The sequence below is a fragment of the Canis lupus genome, chromosome 27, assembly GCF_011100685.1.
Source record: "Canis lupus familiaris isolate Mischka breed German Shepherd chromosome 27, alternate assembly UU_Cfam_GSD_1.0, whole genome shotgun sequence".
NCBI classification, from domain to species: Eukaryota; Metazoa; Chordata; class Mammalia; order Carnivora; family Canidae; genus Canis; species Canis lupus.
In genome coordinates this window covers 41550557-41568265 of record NC_049248.1, presented here as the reverse complement: position 1 = coordinate 41568265, position 17709 = coordinate 41550557, and the positions used below count along the sequence as shown (strand labels likewise).

General features: G+C 63.8%; 2 protein-coding genes across 12 annotated transcripts in view; one reads left to right on the top strand and one right to left on the bottom strand.

The window, feature by feature from the left end:
• Positions 1-1165, top strand: part of MCRS1 (microspherule protein 1) — a 9378-nt gene extending 8213 nt beyond the window's left edge. For all 8 annotated transcript variants that reach the window (XM_038577577.1, XM_038577570.1, XM_038577575.1 and 5 more), the window contains 3 exons: positions 148-235; positions 489-616; positions 730-1165. In XM_038577577.1, coding sequence (XP_038433505.1) covers positions 148-235; positions 489-616; positions 730-816 — 303 coding nt within the window. In that variant the 3' untranslated portion in view covers positions 817-1165. The remainder of the gene's footprint in view (positions 1-147; positions 236-488; positions 617-729) is intronic.
• KCNH3 (potassium voltage-gated channel subfamily H member 3) lies at positions 1156-17709 on the bottom strand. 4 transcript variants are annotated; one of them, XM_038577565.1, is made up of 16 exons: positions 17651-17709; positions 15610-15843; positions 15034-15168; positions 14068-14201; positions 13391-13634; positions 12861-13018; positions 12569-12776; positions 9162-9272; positions 8540-8818; positions 8146-8345; positions 7675-7924; positions 4140-4357; positions 3276-3607; positions 2849-2955; positions 2211-2287; positions 1156-2113 (listed from the first exon to the last, which is right to left on the bottom strand). In XM_038577565.1, the coding sequence occupies exons 2-16, from the start codon at positions 15737-15739 to the stop codon at positions 1517-1519; spliced, it is 3180 nt and encodes a 1059-aa protein (XP_038433493.1). In that variant the 5' UTR covers positions 15740-15843; positions 17651-17709; the 3' UTR covers positions 1156-1516. The 4 variants fall into 4 exon arrangements, with proteins under 4 accessions (XP_038433493.1, XP_038433490.1, XP_038433494.1 ...); XM_038577562.1 differs by lacking the exon at positions 17651-17709 and adding an exon at positions 17292-17450; XM_038577566.1 differs by lacking the exon at positions 17651-17709 and adding an exon at positions 17292-17412 and having other exon boundaries at positions 15610-15839.

Below are 17709 nucleotides of genomic sequence, written 5' to 3'. Positions count from 1 at the left end.
CCGCCTGCTGCCGCAGGTTGCCCTCCTTTGTCATGCTGGTCTTGACCCCGCTCGCCTTTCTGTGTCTGGTCCCTGATTTCTCATCTTTCCCTGGCCTGTGTAGACCCATTCCTCAGGTCCCAGCCCTCACCTGCCCCATTTCCCCAGATCACCCTGGGCAGAGCAACCAAGGATAACCAGATTGATGTGGACCTGTCTCTGGAGGGTCCGGCCTGGAAGATCTCCCGGAAGCAAGGTACCAGCAGGAGGCAGTGTGGGGGTGTCCCTCCCAGCCTCCGGCCCTCCAGCCCTGTGGCTTGGTCTCCATGGGAACCGTCATCCAGCGCTGGGGCTGAGCTGGGGCTGAGCCACTGGCATTTCAAGATTTCTAAGTTGGGAGTCCCGGGTGCCTTCTAGCCTGTCCCTGGGAAGCAGTGCGCGTGGGGACTTCAGGCCCTCCCTTGGCCTTCCCTGTCCCCTCATCCGCCTTTGCCTCTCCATCCCTACAGGTGTCATTAAGCTGAAAAATAATGGTGATTTCTTCATTGCCAATGAGGGTCGGCGGCCCATCTACATCGATGGACGGCCAGTACTGTGTGGCTCCAAGTGGCGCCTCAGCAACAATTCCGTGGTGGAGGTGAGCTCAGAGGGAGGAGAGGTCGGGAGACCAGGAGTGCGGGGAGCCGGTATGCGGGCCTGGCCCCCCCATCCCACCTCTGTCCTCGAGCCACCCTTCTCTCCCGCTCGTAGATTGCCAGCCTGAGATTCGTCTTCCTCATCAACCAGGACCTCATTGCCCTTATTCGGGCCGAGGCTGCCAAGATCACGCCACAGTGAGGGGTGGTGGCAGGACCCATGTGCTCTCTGTGGCCTCAGTTTCCCCTGCCATTCCAGCCCCTTGGAGCTGGAACTCAGGCTCCTGGAAAAACCATAGTAGGCAGGAGGAAACCCAACTGCGGGCCCATTGATCTGAGCCTCTGGTAGGGCAGGGCTGGTCCTGGGAAGCCCCTGGAGGCTGGAACCCTCCAGCTTCCTTAGAGCCAGAGCCCCTCCCCTCCTCTCTCTGCAGGCTGCCCTCCTCTTCCCTCGGGTTCCCACCTTTGCCCTTTCGTCTCCAGCTGATTAACTTCAGACTTTACCTTTATTATTTTTCTTTTGTAAATAAAAAGCACCAAGTTCCAAAGTAGCTCATTTTATTTATTTTTTTAATATAAAAAATGGGACTGGGGAGACAGGGACACATGCAGGGGATGGCAGGGTCCCTCCTGGCCTCAGGCCTCTGTCCCCCCATCCTGCAGAGGGAGAGACGGTCAGAGGAAGAGGCTGAGGGGTACGAAGATTCCCAGCCTGGGGCCTGCCCCTGAGGCTCCAGGCCACCCGGAGTCGGGGGCTGGGCCCTCTTTAATTCTCCGCTCCCTGCCCTGACCCGGAGGCAGCATGGAGTCCCAGGGATGGCCGCCGTGCTTCCTCCGCCCCGGGTTCAGGCGGAGCAGCCGCTGGCAGCAGGTCTGGCAACACTGAGTTCTGGGGCTGGCGGTCAGACCCCTGTGCCCTCTTCCTGGGTCCACTGGACTGTGCCAGAGCCATGGCAGCCAATAAGCACCATCTCCAGGCTGTGGGGTTCCCAGGGCAAGGCCAAGCCCCCAGCCCCCGGCGGGGGCTCTCCAGTACTAGCAGCCTCGGCCTGGTTCACGGGCTCCGGGGGCCCAGTCCGAGCCCCTTCCTCAAGAGGCGGTGAGCCAGGGGTGCTGGGCTCGGGGCCGAGTTCGCCTGAGCCCGGGGGCTCAGAGTCAGAGGTGGAGGTCCAGAAAGCTGTGGCTCGAGGCCATGGGGAGCTCTGAGATGCTGGGGGGCCCCAGGGCCAAGGGGCCACGAGGGGAGGGGGTTCTGGACGAGGGTGGGGCCAGGTCCCACTCAAGACAGAGCCAGCTGGGGGCTGCAGGCAGTAGGAGGATGTCCCAGTGTCCACACACAGAGGCTGTAGGAGCCCAGAGGCGCTGGCTAGGCACGGCCCCTCCCCTGCGGTCCGAGGGCAAGGGCCCTCCCCATGGGGTGCCAGGACTTGCTGCACAGCCTGGCGAAGCGACTGCAGGCCCTCGCGCATCTGCAGCACCTGCTCGGACAGCTCTGTCACCTTTGGGGAGCGAGGTAGGAGAAAAGAATGACGTCAGAGGAGTCTGGAGCTCCCGGACAGCAGCGCCTGCCCCCGCCCCACCCTGCCCCTCACCCACCGCCTGCCGCAGCTTGTCCAGCGTGTCCACGTTCCTTGCCTCACCAGGCCCGAGGGGGACGGCGAGCAGGCCATTCTCTGCGAACAGTGGGATGGGGTTACAGGCGGCACTGGCAGAGGAGATGGCGCGGGGTCCGGGCCTCCGACCCTGCTGCCCGCCACAGCCGCTCCAGCCTTGCCCCAGCGGCATTCTGCTCACCGGGCCGGGGACCCAGGGATGCAGCCCTCACCTTCCCCTCGGGGAGCTGCTCCTGCCCGCCCCCCAGACACGTGACCACTCCCGGGAGCCCCTTACCCTGTCGGCTCCAGGGGCTGCGTGGGCGGCTCCAGGGGCTGCGTGGGCTGCACGGCCTGGCCTGGCCCCACTTGCAACCCTGCTTCCCCCACAGCCCCTGTCCTCCCCAGAGTCTTGGAGCCTTTATCCTATTTAACACACGCAGCCCCTGCATTACAGGCCCGAAGCCTGAAGCCGGGGCGGGTGCAAGGTCGCGCTGCTGCGGAGCCCAGTGCGTGGAGCTGAGCCCCGGCCTGCCTAGCACCAGTGCACTGGGCTTCACCACTAAACTGTACTGCCCGACCTGTAGGTTGAGGAGGGCAAGGGGGCACGTGCCCTGCCAGCCTGTCCCCAGGCCCCCCTACCTGGTCCAGGGGAGGGGCTGCTGCTGCACTCCGGGCCAGACTGCCCCACGCGGAAGGAGAACTTGGGCTGGTCGGAGCCACAGCCGTCCTCGATGCCGTCTACTACCCTGAGGACACAGGTGCCAGGGCAGCAGATCAGTCCGCGGGTGGCCGCTGCCGGGCCCGGTGCCCACACACAGCAGCCCCCGCAGCCTGGAGCTCCGGGCCCGGGGAACGCTTGGTCCCTTTCCCTAGGGGCTTGCGGTTCTGCTAAGGATCCAACAGGACGCAGCAGAATTCTGAGCAGGGAAGGGCCAGGCACCAGGTGGGGGGCTGCGGGCCGCAGGAAGGTGGAGTCCAAGAAGGCTTCCCAGAGGAGGCAGGGATGGGCCCCAGCCCCATCACCACCATCTCTGCCACGGTGTACCGAGGCCCAGGGCCTGCTTACCTGGGGCTCAGATCCGGGGGGACGTTCCATGGCACGGAGGGCAGCTGCAGCCCCTCTAAGCTCCGAGGGTGAACAGAGGGGCCGGCCCCAGCCTGCGAAGCCCCCGCCCTGCCCGGCCGTCCTCGGCCCCTCAGCCTGGGCCGGGGTGCCGTCCGGCGTGGGGACAGCAGCTTGGCAGCTGAGGAGGAGGAGGTGCAGCCAGGGGACAGCAGGGGGCTGGAAGGCTCGTCAGCCGGGGCGGGGGAGGCCGTGGGGCCCTGCTCCCCGTCCGTCTCTTTCTCCTCCAGCGTGGACATAAGGGTGTTGTCGCCACTCAGGGAGCTGGTGTCCGCCTGGGGACGGTGGGGCCAGAGGGGCGGCATGGGTAGCCCCTCCTGTGCCCCACTCCCTGCCCCACCCCGCCCCCGTCTCCCCAGGAGGAGCTCCCTGGATGCCCAGTATCTCCCCCCTCGGAGGAAGAGGCTGGAGGGGGGGCTGTTTTTCTGCTGCCACTGCACAGCCACCAAGCCCTGAAGGAGGTTGCTGCCTGTCAGAATTCGAGCCGAGCGTGGGTACCCCACCCCTGGGCTCGGTCCCTCAGGCTAGCCGAGCTCCGCAGAGAACGCCTGCTAAAAGCTGCTTTGGGGTTAGGAAGATGAGCCAGGAAAAGTCAAAGCCCCTCAGAGCAGTCCTCACTCGTGGGGAAGAAACCAGGGAGGCCCCAGGGCTCTCGAGAGGCGGCCTGGAGGAGCAGGGCCGGGAGGGCCGGTGGAGCACGGGTGGCTGCGCAGGGGCAGGACGGACACGTGCCCCCACGATGTGTGGGGGCCCACACAGTGCCTCCCGAACCCCAGCCCCCTGTGCACACGTTCCCAGTGCCCTCACCTCTGCGGGGCCTCCACCGGCGCCCAGGTTGTAGCTGAGCTCCCCTCGGAGGCCCCGGCTGAAGCGTGGGGCAAACTCGGGGTACAATGCAAGGCTCTCGTGCAGCCCAGCCAGCTGTAGACATTGTAGGACGCAGTAGGTCAGCCCCTTTACATCGGCATTGGCCTTGACCACCTGCTCCCGCCGGGGCAGCTCGCAGCCAATCAGATCTCCCTTCCCTGGGAAGCGAAGCAGAGGTCAGCAGAGGTCAGCGAGCCCTGCCCCTCAGCACCCCCTGCGAGCTCAGCGGGGGGCGCGGGGGGGCTTGGGCCGCACAGAGAGGAGCAGAGGGGCCCAGGCCCTGGCCGACCCCTGCTGCCTGCCTCTGGCTCCTCAGGCCTGCAGTGAAGCACACCCCGGATCAAAGCCACTGCGCTGGACGCATTTACATTTTAGCTCGAGACAAACGAGTCCCCAATTCTCAGGGTTCTAAGGTTGCCTGTAGATCCAAACCCCTTATGAAAGTTAAACCAATCAGATTCCAGGCCCCATCTCTACCCACGGAATCATTATATCTACAGGAGACCCCACAATCCGATGTTTTTCAACCCGCGCAGGTGATTCAGGTGGGACTCATCCAGGATCCAGCAGGTTAGTGCTCCGCGAGGCACAGGGATGTCAGGCGGCCGCATTACTTCACCTCCCTGAGCCCTGAGGCTTCTAGGACAGGTCTAGTACTGAACTGAGTGGTGGCGCTCCCTGGATCTTACCAGAAGGTGTCCATGGAGGGTTTTCCCACCACCCAGCTGAGACCGCCACCTGGCTGACAGCATTGTAAAATGGCATCAGAACCTGCATCCCAACCTCCGAGATGTGAAATTGTAGGAAGAAAATGTGGATGGACTAGGGTGTCTCCAGTCAGGATTAAATGAGTCGGTGCAGGTGAAGTGCCTGACACAGAGGCGACCAATCGAAGTTCCTCTCCTCCTCCGCCCTCCGGCTCAGAGTCCCCGGCAGATGGTTCCCACCCGGGGTGGCAGGCTCTCGGCAGTGGGGCAGAGCACGCGCTGCCCTCCCAAGTCCGCGCAGCCCACGCCAGAGTGCACAAGACTGGACGGCCTTTCGTCAACCCTCAAGGCAAGAGACGGATCAGTGCCACCCCCAGCGTGGGCTGCCTCCCGCTGCCAGCAGGCCTGAGCTTAGCAGCCTCCTCTCAACGTTCATGGACTTTTGCTCAAACTTGAGTGTAGAAGGCGTCGCTGTTAGATCATATTTCTTGGTTTGAGGCCCATCCTTCTGGTTCCTTCTTAGAGGTGTTTGGATCTCCATGTGCTCATCCGATGAATGAGCTCTCCTCGTGTGTGTCATCACCCAAAAGGTGAGACAATCACGCAACAGGCCAAGACCGGTGACAGAGCTCCATGCCACCGGTCTCCGACCAGAGACTGCCGTCCGGGGGGGGGGGGGGAGCGCTTCCAGCTCAGCTCTCCACCCCCTCAGGTCTTCCTGGCACCGACACCGGCCCGCGTCTCTCCTGCCGCCTCCCCCCACGGCCGGCGGTGCCCGCTTAGCTGCTGCCCACACAGGGAGGTCGGGCCAGAACCCACATGCAGGCCTCGCCTCCGCCTCCGCGGCTCAGTAGGCCGGAAGCCCCCGGTGTTCAGCGAGGGAGGCAGCTGGGCGCGGGGTGAAGGCGAAGCAGAAAACCAGCCCGGGGGCCACCAGGCACTCAGGGCATCCAGAAGAGCCGTCAAGGCAACAGCGGCAACAGTCCATCGGGAACGTATGGGCAAGGACAGGATGGATCAAATGGGGCAACGTTCTGGTGCTGGGGACACGCAGTGAGGCAAAGGCCTGGGGTGCAGGCGGTGGATGTTCTTGAGGCTCCGTCTTCATCGTGAACATGATTACTCTGCAACCTGGCGCCTGGCATTAGTGAGATGTTCTTGCAGGACCAATGCCAGCTCCCAGCCGCACCGCTTCCTCGGCTCTGAGCTGAAAACCATCTGTTTAATAATCTGCTCGACAGTCTTGACCAGTCTGCGATTGTCAAAGTCTGTTTGCCCTTCCGGATCTCTCCAGTTCTCCCTCCTTTCTCAAGGGCCGCCAGCCATACATGAGCGGCCGTAATTCCGTTTGCTCAGAGTCCGGGCATAAAAGGCATCTTGGTCCAGAAGCCAAACTCCCAGAAGAGCAATGTGTGACAGCCTCCGGCCTCCCCTACCTCCAAGACCCCCTTGACGGTACTTCTTTTTTCTGTTGGGTGATCACCCTCCTCAAGGGAGAGGGGAGGGACGCACAGAAGCTGCTGGGCATCTGGTCTTAATTCTCCAGCTTGGGCAGCCCGGATGGCTCAGTGGTTTAGCGCCACCTTCAGCCCCGGGTGTGACCCTGGAGACCCGGGATGGAGTCCCACATTGGGCTCCCTGCAGGGAGCCTGCTTCTCCCTCTGCCTGGGTCTCTGCCTCTCTCTGTGTGTGTCTCATGAATAAATGGATAAGATCTTTGAAAAAAAAAAATTCTCCAGCTTGATGAGAGCCTCAGCCCCTCCAGGTGTCAGCCGGCTCCACAGTGAGTCTACAAGCCCTCGAGGATTCACCTCCCTTCCATCCCCCGGGCGGGGCCCTCCGTTACCCAAGCAGAAAAGAGTTCCCACCCGAGGGGGTCAGTGCTGACAGCCTCCCCCAGCTGTGGAGCCCCGCAGCCGTTTCCCAAAGCCCCGTGTCTGTGTCCCGCCACCCTGAAGTCATGCCCTTGCTTCGGACACAGCTGGCTCTCCGTGGAGCAAAGCACCTGAGGGCACCGTGAATGAGGCCCGAGGTTTAGGGTTGGTGGAGTAGGTTCCAACCCCTCCTACCAATTCATGAACCTCTCCAAACCTTCCATTCCTTCCATGCGAAACAGGCACAACACCAATACCTCTGCCATGGGTTTTGTGAGCTTTGTATGACCTAAGGGCCAGCCCTGCTGTGACACTCTTGGGACCAGCACTGTTGGGACGTCCATTCCATAACTGCAAGCTCTTCTTCCTTGACCAGGGACTTGACCCATCTCCACCTCCTTCTTTTGCCAAGAAGGGAAGTATATAGGCAGAGTCTGAGCCCTGCCGTCACCTACTGGGGCCCCGGGCCTGCTCTGCGATCAGCCAGGAAGGCACAACGGCCCTCACCCCGGAGCGGGCGGAGGTGCCCCACAAGCATAGGCCTCACCGCCCCTGGCAGCCCTGCCTGAGTGCACTCTCCAGCACTGCCATCCTCTGCATCTGATTTTCCAGAAAGTGCTGCCCCCCCTCCATGGTGGTCCTGCACTCACTCCGGGAGGCTTGAACACCTGAGGATAGTTCCCCCTCCCTGAGTTCCCACCTGGTGGTCACTGGGGCTGCTCTGAGCTCTGCCCAGGGCTCCCGAGTCCACCCTGGCTGTTCCCCCCCGCAGGAGGCCTTGCCGGGGGTGGGGGGGGGGGGGTGGGGGGGGGCCTCTCTCCGGGTTTCTGCTGATGGGGCCCTGGCTCCACCCGCCGCCCACCGGGCGCTGCCCCCTCTCCCGCCCTCACAAACCTAGGATGGCAAGGACAGTGCCGCCCTTGAGCACCTCCATGGAGCCGGAGCAGACGAAGTAGAGGGCCTGGAGAGCGTCCCCCTGGTGGATGAGGTACTCGCCGGGGGTGCAGAAGGCGGGCCGCAGGGCCAGGGAGAGCGCCCGCAGGCAGCCGCGGCTCGCCGCCTCGAACAGAGGCAGCTGCAGGACCTCCTTGTGCAGGTGCATGGCGATGTCTGCGCGCAGCTCGTCGGGGAGGCTCTGCAGCAGCTGCGGGCGCGCGGGGGAGCTCAGTGGCTGCGCCCCGGGCGCCAGGGGGCCGTGGGGGGCCCAGGCCGCGCGGAGCAGGTCAGCGAGGGGCGGCCGCCCCCCCTCCGCCGTCCCCGAGCCTCGGCCTTTCCTCCCCGCAGGCCCTGGCCGCCCCCCGCCCCGCACTGCCGTCCCCCGGGCGGCCGAGGCCACCCTCTGCGCCCTCCCGCGAGGCCGCGCACCTCGGCGGTGTCGATGCCGTTGTTCACGGCCCAGGTGGCCTGGAAGTACTCGAGCATGCGCTGCTTGAGGGGCTTGGGGATGCGGTGGATGCGGATGTAGTCGCGCAGGTCACGGGTGCGGCTGTGGTACAGAAAGCGGCGGGCGTACATGCGCTGGATGATGGCCGTCACGTTCCCAAACACCACCGCGTGCATCAGGGCTGGGGAGGGTGGCGAGAGGGGGTCACCTCCGGGCCGGCCTGACACCACGCAGGGCGCGTCTGGCCCGCCCGCCGCGTGGCCTCGAGTCCTACGGCCCGGTGGCTCCCCTGGCCCTCGTCCTGTCCTTGGTCCCCCCAAAGCAGAGGAGCCCCTCGGGAGGGCCTCGGGCCGGGGGCGCGGGGCGCGGCCTCACCGCCGATGAGCATGGTGCAGATGGAGAAGATCTTCTCGGTGTCCGTGTTGGCGGACACGTTGCCGAAGCCCACGCTGGTGAGGCTGCTGAGCGCGAAGTAGAGGGACGTGATGTAGGCGCTGCGCAGCGACGGGCCGCCCAGGAGCTCCAGGCCCGTCCCGTTGGCCTCCCCGGCCGCGCCGCTGCAGTTGTCCTTCTGGCCCGAGCTGTTGCCCGCGGGGCCCCGGCCCACCAGGTAGTAGGGGGTCTCCAGGCGGCGGGCCAGCTCCTGCAGCCAGCCTGCGGAGGGGGCGCGCCTGAGCAGGGCGGGGGCGCCCAGGCGGAGCCACCCCCCGGGCCCCCAGCCCTGGAGACCAGGGCCAGCGAGCTGTCACCTCTCCAGCTGGGGTGTGTGGGGCCCGGAGCCGAGCCGCGGGCATCGCGCCCCCTGCCCCGTGGCCGGCACGAACCCCGGGCCCAGCTGGGGCCCAGCTCCCCTACCCTGCGCACCCACACTCCTCTCGCCCTTGCTCTCACCTGCTCCAGAAAGCCCTTCACCCCCACTCCTCCCCACAACCACACAAACCCCCCGACCCCACGTACGAGTTCTCAAGCACGCCAACGTGGACGCGAGCATACGCACCATCAGGGCCACAGACGTGCTCCGCACAGCTGAGAGGTTGAGGACACACACGTGTGAGCACATTCACAGGTGCACAGCCACAGCCACTCACACGGAAAAAGCCTGCGCGCACTTGGGAGAGAGACAAGGGCACACAGGTGCTTGCACTCGGACACGCAGGTGGGAGAGGCGAACACAAGCACACGTGTGAGCACACTCAAAGGCCACAGACAGGCAGGCACCTGTGCACATGCAGAGGCTCCGGAGCACACATGCGGACACGGGCCCAAGTGGGGAGTGTGCCAGCCTCGCCGTCAATCCCACATCCTCTGGCCTGGCCTTGGCAGGAAGTGGGGCTATGTACTGGGCTCTCGCGGGAGCCGTGGCTACTCAGAGTCACTCTGGGCCTAGCTGGAAGGTTGTGGGAACTCTCGGGTGTTCGATGGGGGATCCTGGGGTCCACAGGGGTCCCAGGGGTCCCGGCAGAGCTGGGAGTCAGGGGGAGCAAGAGAGGGAGGGCCGGTCTAGAGCGGAGGCACAGAGGCCAAGTGCAGAGGGGGCTCAGGATCCCAGGCTGCAGTGGAACTCCCCTCTGCGGGCACTGCCCCTCCCACCTGGACCACCCAGCCCCCTGCTCCACACTCTCCCGAACACCTTACACGCACTGCTCCCACCATCTCCACACCCCTCCTCACCCCGGACCCATTCATTCAGCAATCCCACAAGTATGTGCCATTTGATGGGGCTCAAACCAAAGTGCTGTGGGTTAGGGCTAGAGGGCTTCCTGGAAGAGGGGACATTGTTGCTTCATCTCAGAGGATGGGTAGAGTTTTGATTCAAAGAAACGGAGATAAAAAAAATTTAAAAAAAAAATTTAAAAAAAATTAAAAAAAAAAAAAAAAAGGGGGATCCCTGGGTGGCGCAGCGGTTTGGCTCCTGCCTTTGGCCCAGGGCGCAATCCTGGAGATCCAGGATCGAATCCCACGTCAGGCTCCCGGTGCATGGAGCCTGCTTCTCCTTCTGCCTGTGTCTCTGCCTCTCTCTCTCTCTCTCTCTGTATGACTATCATAAATAAATAAAAAAAAAAATTAAAAAAAAAAAAAAAAGAAACGGAGAGAAGCTTGGTCCTGATCTAGGGAAAGGCCATACTGGGCCAACCCTAGGGATGGAGACAAGTGCAGGCCAATAGCTCCACTTAGCTAGAATGTGGGGTTCACACCGGGGGCGTCAAACTCTCGGCCAAGGAATTTGGGAAGATGTGTTAAGGCCTGAGCCAAGGTGAGGACCCACCCTTGTAACTCGGAGTGTCCTGTGAGGCTGCATGGAGTGTGCAAAACTCTTCAGCCGCTATTCAGTTGCCAGGAAAGGAGAGTGGGGAGCCAGGGGTGAGAAGCTGGAGAACGACGGGAAGGTAGCAGAAAGGCCTGGCCTGTCTTAGCTCGGGGACATGGGCAGCTCCTGGAGCTGGTGGTGTGGGGAGGCTGTTCTGGAGGCCTGTGGCTTTCATACTGAGAAATGCCGAGTGATCACCCTCGGTATTTAGCACGTTTGAAAATCTAGCCCATCTCCACTGGGCTCATGGGAATCAGGGGACAGGACTCCGTCCACACTATGGCCAGAGGAGCAGCAGAACCAAGGCAAGGAAGCCAGGGGAAGGCGCCTCCCGCCAGAGCTGGACCAGGAGGGGGCGCCTCTCCCCCTCCAGACATCCCTCCAGAGCTGGACTCCGGCAGGTCTAGGTGTGGCTCTGACCTCGCTGGGGAGTAGTTTCTCTGGAGAAAGGAGTAGGTGATGATGTGACGGACTTCGAAACTCCCCTAATGTGAGCTAGTATCAGCCCCAAATAGAATGAAACCTCTCAGAAGCTTAGGGTTCAAGGGTGCAAGAATGAACATGTGTATCCGCAAAGCAGCCTGCCTCCACTTGCCCGTGTTCTCCATGGTGGGACTCAGAGCCCCTCCGGGAGCCAAAGGTACTCTGTCAGCCGAGCAGCCCCTGTAAGGTGGTCAGAACCACAGGAGCCACCTGGATGCATGACTCGGAGCATCTGGGTCCTGTTTGGAAGCAAACTGACCCAGGGATTTGGTGTGTCTCAGCCCATTTTGGGATCAGGGCCATACAGCACCACTATCTCCCAGCCCACTGACTGTTTGCTGGGTGGCCATGTGACCCCAGAGCCGCCTCCACCACAGCCTCCCTCTGGGAAGGGCAGGTGCCAAGGAGCTGACACTGCCGGAGCATTCTGGTTCCATGTGCTCAGCAACTAGAGCTTTGGGGAATACCCAAGTGGGCCTCTGGGCCACACACCAGTCTCCATGGGCTTGGCGAGGGAGAGACGATTTGCAGGAGCCTCCTCGGCCCTGGGAACGGATCGGAGCACATTTCTAAGGCCCACCTGCACCTCTGATGATCCCACCAAGGAGCAGATGGTTCTGTGAGGCCAGCTGAGCAGCTGGCTTGTTGCCCACGGATGAGAACAGGCACTCCAGGCCGGTGGGGAAGCCACCAGAAGGCTGGAGGGCTTGGGAGGAAGAAGGTGTGTTTGGTTTGGGAGGCTCAGGGTATGAAGAATTGGAACAGGCTTGGAGTTAGGGGAAAGACGGCAGCTGAGATGGGCACAGTGGCACCAGTGCGACCACAGGGGACAAGGGGAGGGGAAGAGCAGGGCCGGGGCGAGGAGGCCGGCAAGGGTGGCCTTGCTCAGGACAGAGAAGTCGAGAGGTTCAGTGGAGCGTGGTGAGTGGGCTCAGGAGCCACAGGACATCGAGGAGATGAGGGTTTGGCCCCCAAAGTTCCCCTGTGACCTGCCAGCTGCCATTCTGGGTGGAGAGGTGGGGGCGGGAGCCTTCCTGGCAGGAGTTAAGATGTGGGTGGGAGGAGAGTGGAGCGGGAGTAGAGGTGAAGACCTGCGGGCGCGGAGAAAGGCTGGTTTAGGCCTGGGGAGCGGAGAAGCCGCTGGGAGGGACGCGCCTCAGCGGGCAAGGTGTGGGCACGGCAGGGAGTCCGAGAGGGTGGGTGGGGGCCGAGCAGCAGGCATGGAGGTGCTCCCAGCTGGGCGGGCCCGAACCCGTGAGGAGGCCTCGGTGGGCGGACAGGACGCCGCTGGGCAGCCCGCCCGTCCTCACCACTACGCCTGCCCGCTAAAGAACGGTCTGCCTCAAGGTGGTAGCTCTGTCACACTCATGCGGGCACACGCGCACGCACACACACACCAGCCCCTGCATTCTCCTCACTAACACACGCCCAGTTGCCTGGATGCCCCAGATACACACGCAGAGGCAGACCTGCACACACACCCGACTCCTTGCATCAGCCACACACACGCACGTGGACTCACGTTGCCCTGACACACCCACACCCCAGGAGCAGCACTCCTCCGGCACATTTGCGCACGCGCACGCGCCCCAGCCCCCCGGAGCGTCCAGTACCGATCTCGGGCAGCTCGGAGGCACTGCTCTCAATCTCCCGCTGGCCGATGTAGAACCAGACACAGGCCACCCAGTGGGCGAGCAAGGCGAACACGGCCATGAGCAGGGTGAGCACCACGGCGCTGTACTGCGAGTAGCGGTCCAGCCGCGGGAGCAGGCGGAGCAGCCGCAGCAGCCGCACCGTCTTCAGCAGGTGGGCCCCAAAGTACTGAGGTGGGGGAGACGGGGAGGTCACCCCAGGGCCGGCCGCACCCACTCTGCCCGGAAGCCCACCCAGCCCAGCCACACTGACCACATTGACCTTGAAGGCATGTAGCAGGTCAAAGGGCAGCGCCGCAATGACATCCAGCAGGAACCAGGTGGTGACGTAGTGGAGGCAAATGGACTTGGGGGCAAACACCACCTGCCCCGACTTGGACACGAACGTGGTGCGGAAATTCAGCACGATGTCTGCAGGAAGGCCGGGTGGGACTCAGCATGGGGGCGAGGAGGAGCCGCTTCACTGGGCACCTGCTCAGCGTCTGACAGTGTCCTGGGCCTCCTACCATCTTCCCCCTACCATAGAACTCTAAGGGGTGGGCGTTGTCTTGCCTATTTGATGGAGGGAGAAACTGAGGATGGGAGAGGCTACAATCGGCTCAGGGTCATGGGACCCATTAGCAGTAGAGCCACGTTTGGAACGTAGGTTTGATTTCAAAGCCCACGGGGTCACAGATGGGGGAAGGGCATGGGGGACACTGTCGGAGGCACAGGAAGCCATGTGGACTATCGCCCGAGGGGGGCCTGGCACAGGGTGGGGTAGGGGGCCCAGGGCACACGTACCAAGAATGAAGAGGACCTCCACGGCCAGGTCGCAGATGCTGGGGGCACTGCGGGCTGCGCTGGGCTCCCGGGCCGTGCTCACACACACACTGTAGGGCACGGTGACGGCCACGTAGAGGGTGGCGAGCAGGATGAAGCCGTCCCAAGTGGCCCTCAGTGCCCCACAGTGCAGCAGGATGAAAGGTGACTTTCGGATGGCGGCTACTTTGTACTCAGGCAAGTTTGGCTTCTCCCCAAACACCCCCTGAGTGAGGCAGGGCAGGGTGGGTCCGGCCAGGGAGGACAGGAAAGTGGCAGAGGCTGAGTTTGGACAGGGTCTGGGACAGGCATCCACCTCCTTCCTCTCCCTGCAGACTCCAAGCAACCTCTGCCATAGGCCCTAGAGTCCCCACGTTATAGAGCTGAAGACTAAGGACAAGGAGGGGCCCTGACTTAGCTGAGGTGGCCCCCCTGCTTGGGGGAGAGGCCGACAGTGATCCAAGGCTCGTCTGACACCAGGGCCAAGACTGATGGATGAGGCATCTGAGCTTCCCTCCCTCAGTCATGACCCCCACAGTGCTGGTGGGATGTGGGTGGTCCCCTGGACACCCTCTAGGGTGGGCTTAGTTCTCCCCCTCCATCTCCTCAGCTTTGCCCCTACCCTGCCCCCCAAACACACACCCTTGTGCGCAATCCACCTTATTGAGCTTGTGCTTGCCCTTGGGCTGCTTCTGCAGGTGCCCGGACAGGTGGTAGAGCACAGCCCGGCTCCGCCGCCGATTGGCATTGAAGCCTTTGGATCCTCCCCGGCCATATCGGCGCCGGCCACCCCCTGCAAAAGAGGGGCCCGTGAGGATGATGAGGGGGGGAGTGCCCACATACCCTAGTCAGGATCTTGGGTGAAGGACACCAGTTGCTGGCCCATGGGCTGCCCTGACTCATTGACCAGTTGGTCTGTTTAGAGTTGGGGCTCCAGGACCCTCATTTCTAGAGGCACTTGCCAGCCCCAGCAATGGGCAGTCCTGGGGGTGCTTCTAGACACTCCTCCAAGTGCGCTTCCAGGGGCAGGAGGTCTGGATCAAGGCAGAGGCAGCAAAGGATCTTCCCAGGGAAAGGCCTGAGCAGGGAGTGGAGAGTGGTTCCCAGGGCTGGGGGTGGGGAGCGGGGAATGGAGCGTACCCCCAGCACCCCCAGTGGCAAAGCCAGCTTCTGATAACAGCTTTCTGGGCTGGCCAAAAGCTTCCGCCAGCCCTGGGAGGATGCAGGAGGGGGAAGGCCGCAGGGACTACAAGCAGGCTTTGGCCAGGGCTGCAAGTCAGGTCTGTGGGAGGGAAAGGAACCAGGTGGATCTGTGCTCAGCCCCACTAAGGGCAGGAAATGGTACTCCACAGCACTAGTGGAATTCGGCTGCTTTCAGTTTCTTAGTAAAGATGACTTTAGAACTCCAACTCTGTCTCAACTAGTCTATTTGGAAACAAGCTTCCCATACCTGGGCAAATGGAAATGAGAGCAGCATAAGCCTCTCACCCAGCAAAGCAGGAGTCAATGGATGCAAGGGGGCGGGGGGACCCCCAAGCTCAGACTGGGTGCCAAGGCCCCACCCAGGCCTGCGGTACCCAACAGGCCAGCCACAGCAGCTAAATCAACAGCCCCAAGGCACCCACCTCTCTCCTTCCAGTTGTCAGGGCCCCCTCGGTTCTTGGTGTCAGTGATGTCCTTGTGAGAGACCAGGAAGAGGGCCACCTCCCCTTTCTCATTCTTTATGGGTATCACATCCAGGAGACACCAGAACGGGAGCCCTGGGCACAAAGACAGACTCAGCCCAGCTCCTATTCTCCACCTTGCCCAAGGTGACAGAGGTCCCGTGCCACCCCTGGCCAAGACACAAGCGGGATCAGGGCTTTACTGGGAGGGGGGCAGCAGCCTGGCTCCATCTAGGACAGGGCTTGATGGAACAGGGCAGGGGAGGGCAAAGGAGGGCAGAGAGGACCATCAGACGCGTGTGTTCACGGATCTGTCCTGCTGAGGTGAAGACACTTTTCTGCTTGGGTGAGAAACCCAAGATCGGAAATTGGGGAGAGGCTGAGGCTGAGGTAAGGATGGGAGAGAGAAGCCAGGGGCAGTGGCTGGGGTGGAGAAGGAAATGGGGGGGCGGGGCAGAGACAGGGGCAGCAGATGGAGTGGGTGCCAGGCTGGGTGAGACCTCAGAAGTGAGCCGGTCTGGCCAGGTGGCCCCTCACCGCTCTTCCGGTACAGGATCAGCTCAGCCTTGAACTCCTTGTGCTCATCCAGGGCCTTGCGGATCTGTTGGCGGACAAGCTCACTGGTGTCTGGCCCATAGAGGAAGGAGCAGGCGCAGCCCCGCTGCATGACCTCGGCCCGGGAGAAACCCGTGAGGTCGCAGAAGCCATCAGAGCAGTAGACCACGGGGAAGAGCCCCGCCACCTGGGCGTTGCCCAGCACGAAGTTACTGTCTGCAAGAGAGCACCTCTCAGAGGCGGCCTGCGGGGAAGGGGCACTCGGTCTACCACCCCTCCTTTTCTAAATGCCTGCAACAAAAGGGAGGGAGTCGCAGAGCCCAAGAACCCCGTGCATGTGCGTGTGCGTGTGCGTTCCAGCCTGGAGGTCAGGGCAGGCGCTATTTATAAACAGGAATCAGTGTGTCACCTGTGTACCAGCCCCGCGAGAGCCCCCTCCTAGCAGCGTGTGTATGTGTGCATTCAGGAATCAACACACGTGAGTCCTGAGGTTGGTGAGTGCGGCCCCGTGTGGGAACTGTGCCCTCTGGACGGTGTCCAGAGCAGCCTGGGGGAGGGGGCAGGGGTGGCGATGCCCAAGGGAGGACTGTGCACGACCAGCCCTTCTCCTCCCTCTGCCTGGTGCACTCCCCAGCTAGGTGCCCAGGTTGGCTGTCTGGCCCCTCGGTCCAGGCCACCATCCATTCTGCACTCCCTGTTCGAACCCGGCTGCCTGACCTGGCTCAGGAATAGTGAGTGAGTGTGATGGAGAATGGGGGTGTAAGAATGGTAGCTGAACAGCGCTGCCTGGAGCCAGGAATGTATTGGGGAGTGGGGGGCACTGAATCAGCAGGCTGCAGGAGCCAAGCACAGGGCAAAGCAGATGGAGAAGCCAGTGTGTGTGCGTGTGCGTGCGTGTGCGTGCGTGTGTGTGTGTGCGTGGGGGGGGGTTGCTCAGTGATGGGCTCCCACCCCCCATCAGGAACGGCAAGACCATGGAGGGCCACAGGCGGAGAGCTGGGAAGCCCCACTGGGGGTGAGTGTGAGGGAGGCGGAGGCGGGAGGGGGTTTTCACCACTTTCCGGGTGTTCGGAGCCCTGCCGGCCCGCAGCCAGGAGCTCGGTCACCTGCTCCAAACTTCCCCAGTCTTGGGGGGATCACCCCAGCCTGCCCTTGGGGGTCTGCAGGGGCTCTGTGGGCTGGGGCTGGGGCTGGGGCTGGGGCTGGGGCTGGGGCTGGGGCTCGGCGCGGAGGTGAGCCTGGGCTACCGGCGCCCCTGAGCCCGCCTACTCTAGCTCCCGGGCAAACCGCCCTCCTCAGGGTGTCTGGACCCCGGTGTCCGGGTGCCCCTGAGCGCCGCCCCTCTGCACCCCCCCCCCCCCCCGCCGCTCCCCTGCGGGCCGGCGCCGGACCGGGATGCGGTGAGTTAGGCTCCCGGTCGGGGGCCGCGCCCTCCCCTCGCCCTCCGGGCCCCGGGCCCCGACCCGCAGGCTCTGGCCCTTTCGCCCCCCGGGGCACGGCCGCCCCTGACCCTTTGGAGAAGCGGCGCCTGGAAGGAGACGGCGGTGCCGCCCGAAAGCGGGGCCGCGGCGCAGGGAGGGGCGCACGGGGGCGCGAAGGGCCAGAGGCCGGCGCGCGGGAGCGGGGCCCGGCAAGGGGGTGCTCGGGGCGGCGGTGGGACTCACGCGTGCCGTCGAAGCGCGTGGCGATGGTGTCCAGGAAGGTGTTCTGCGGCGCCAGGAGTCCCCGCATGGCCGGCATCTTAGGCGCCCGCGGCCTCCCGCCCCATCCCTCCGGGGCGCGGGGGCTCCGCGCCGGGGGAGGGCGCCCTGCTCGGCCGCCCCCCGCCGGGCCCCGCGCCCCCTAGCGCGGCCGTCGGACGCCCGAGCCCCGCCCGGGTTCGCAGGCCGGGCCGGCAGCCGGCGCGCGAGGGGGCGTCCCCGCCGTCGGGGCCCCGAGCATGGCGCGCGGCCGCCCACGAGCCCCGGCCCCGCTCGCCGCCCGCCGCCCGCCGCCCGCCCGCCGCCCGCCGCGCTCCCCGCACCTCCCGCTCGGGCTCCGCGCGGCGCCGGGCTCCCGCAGCTCCCTCCGTCTGTCGGGGAG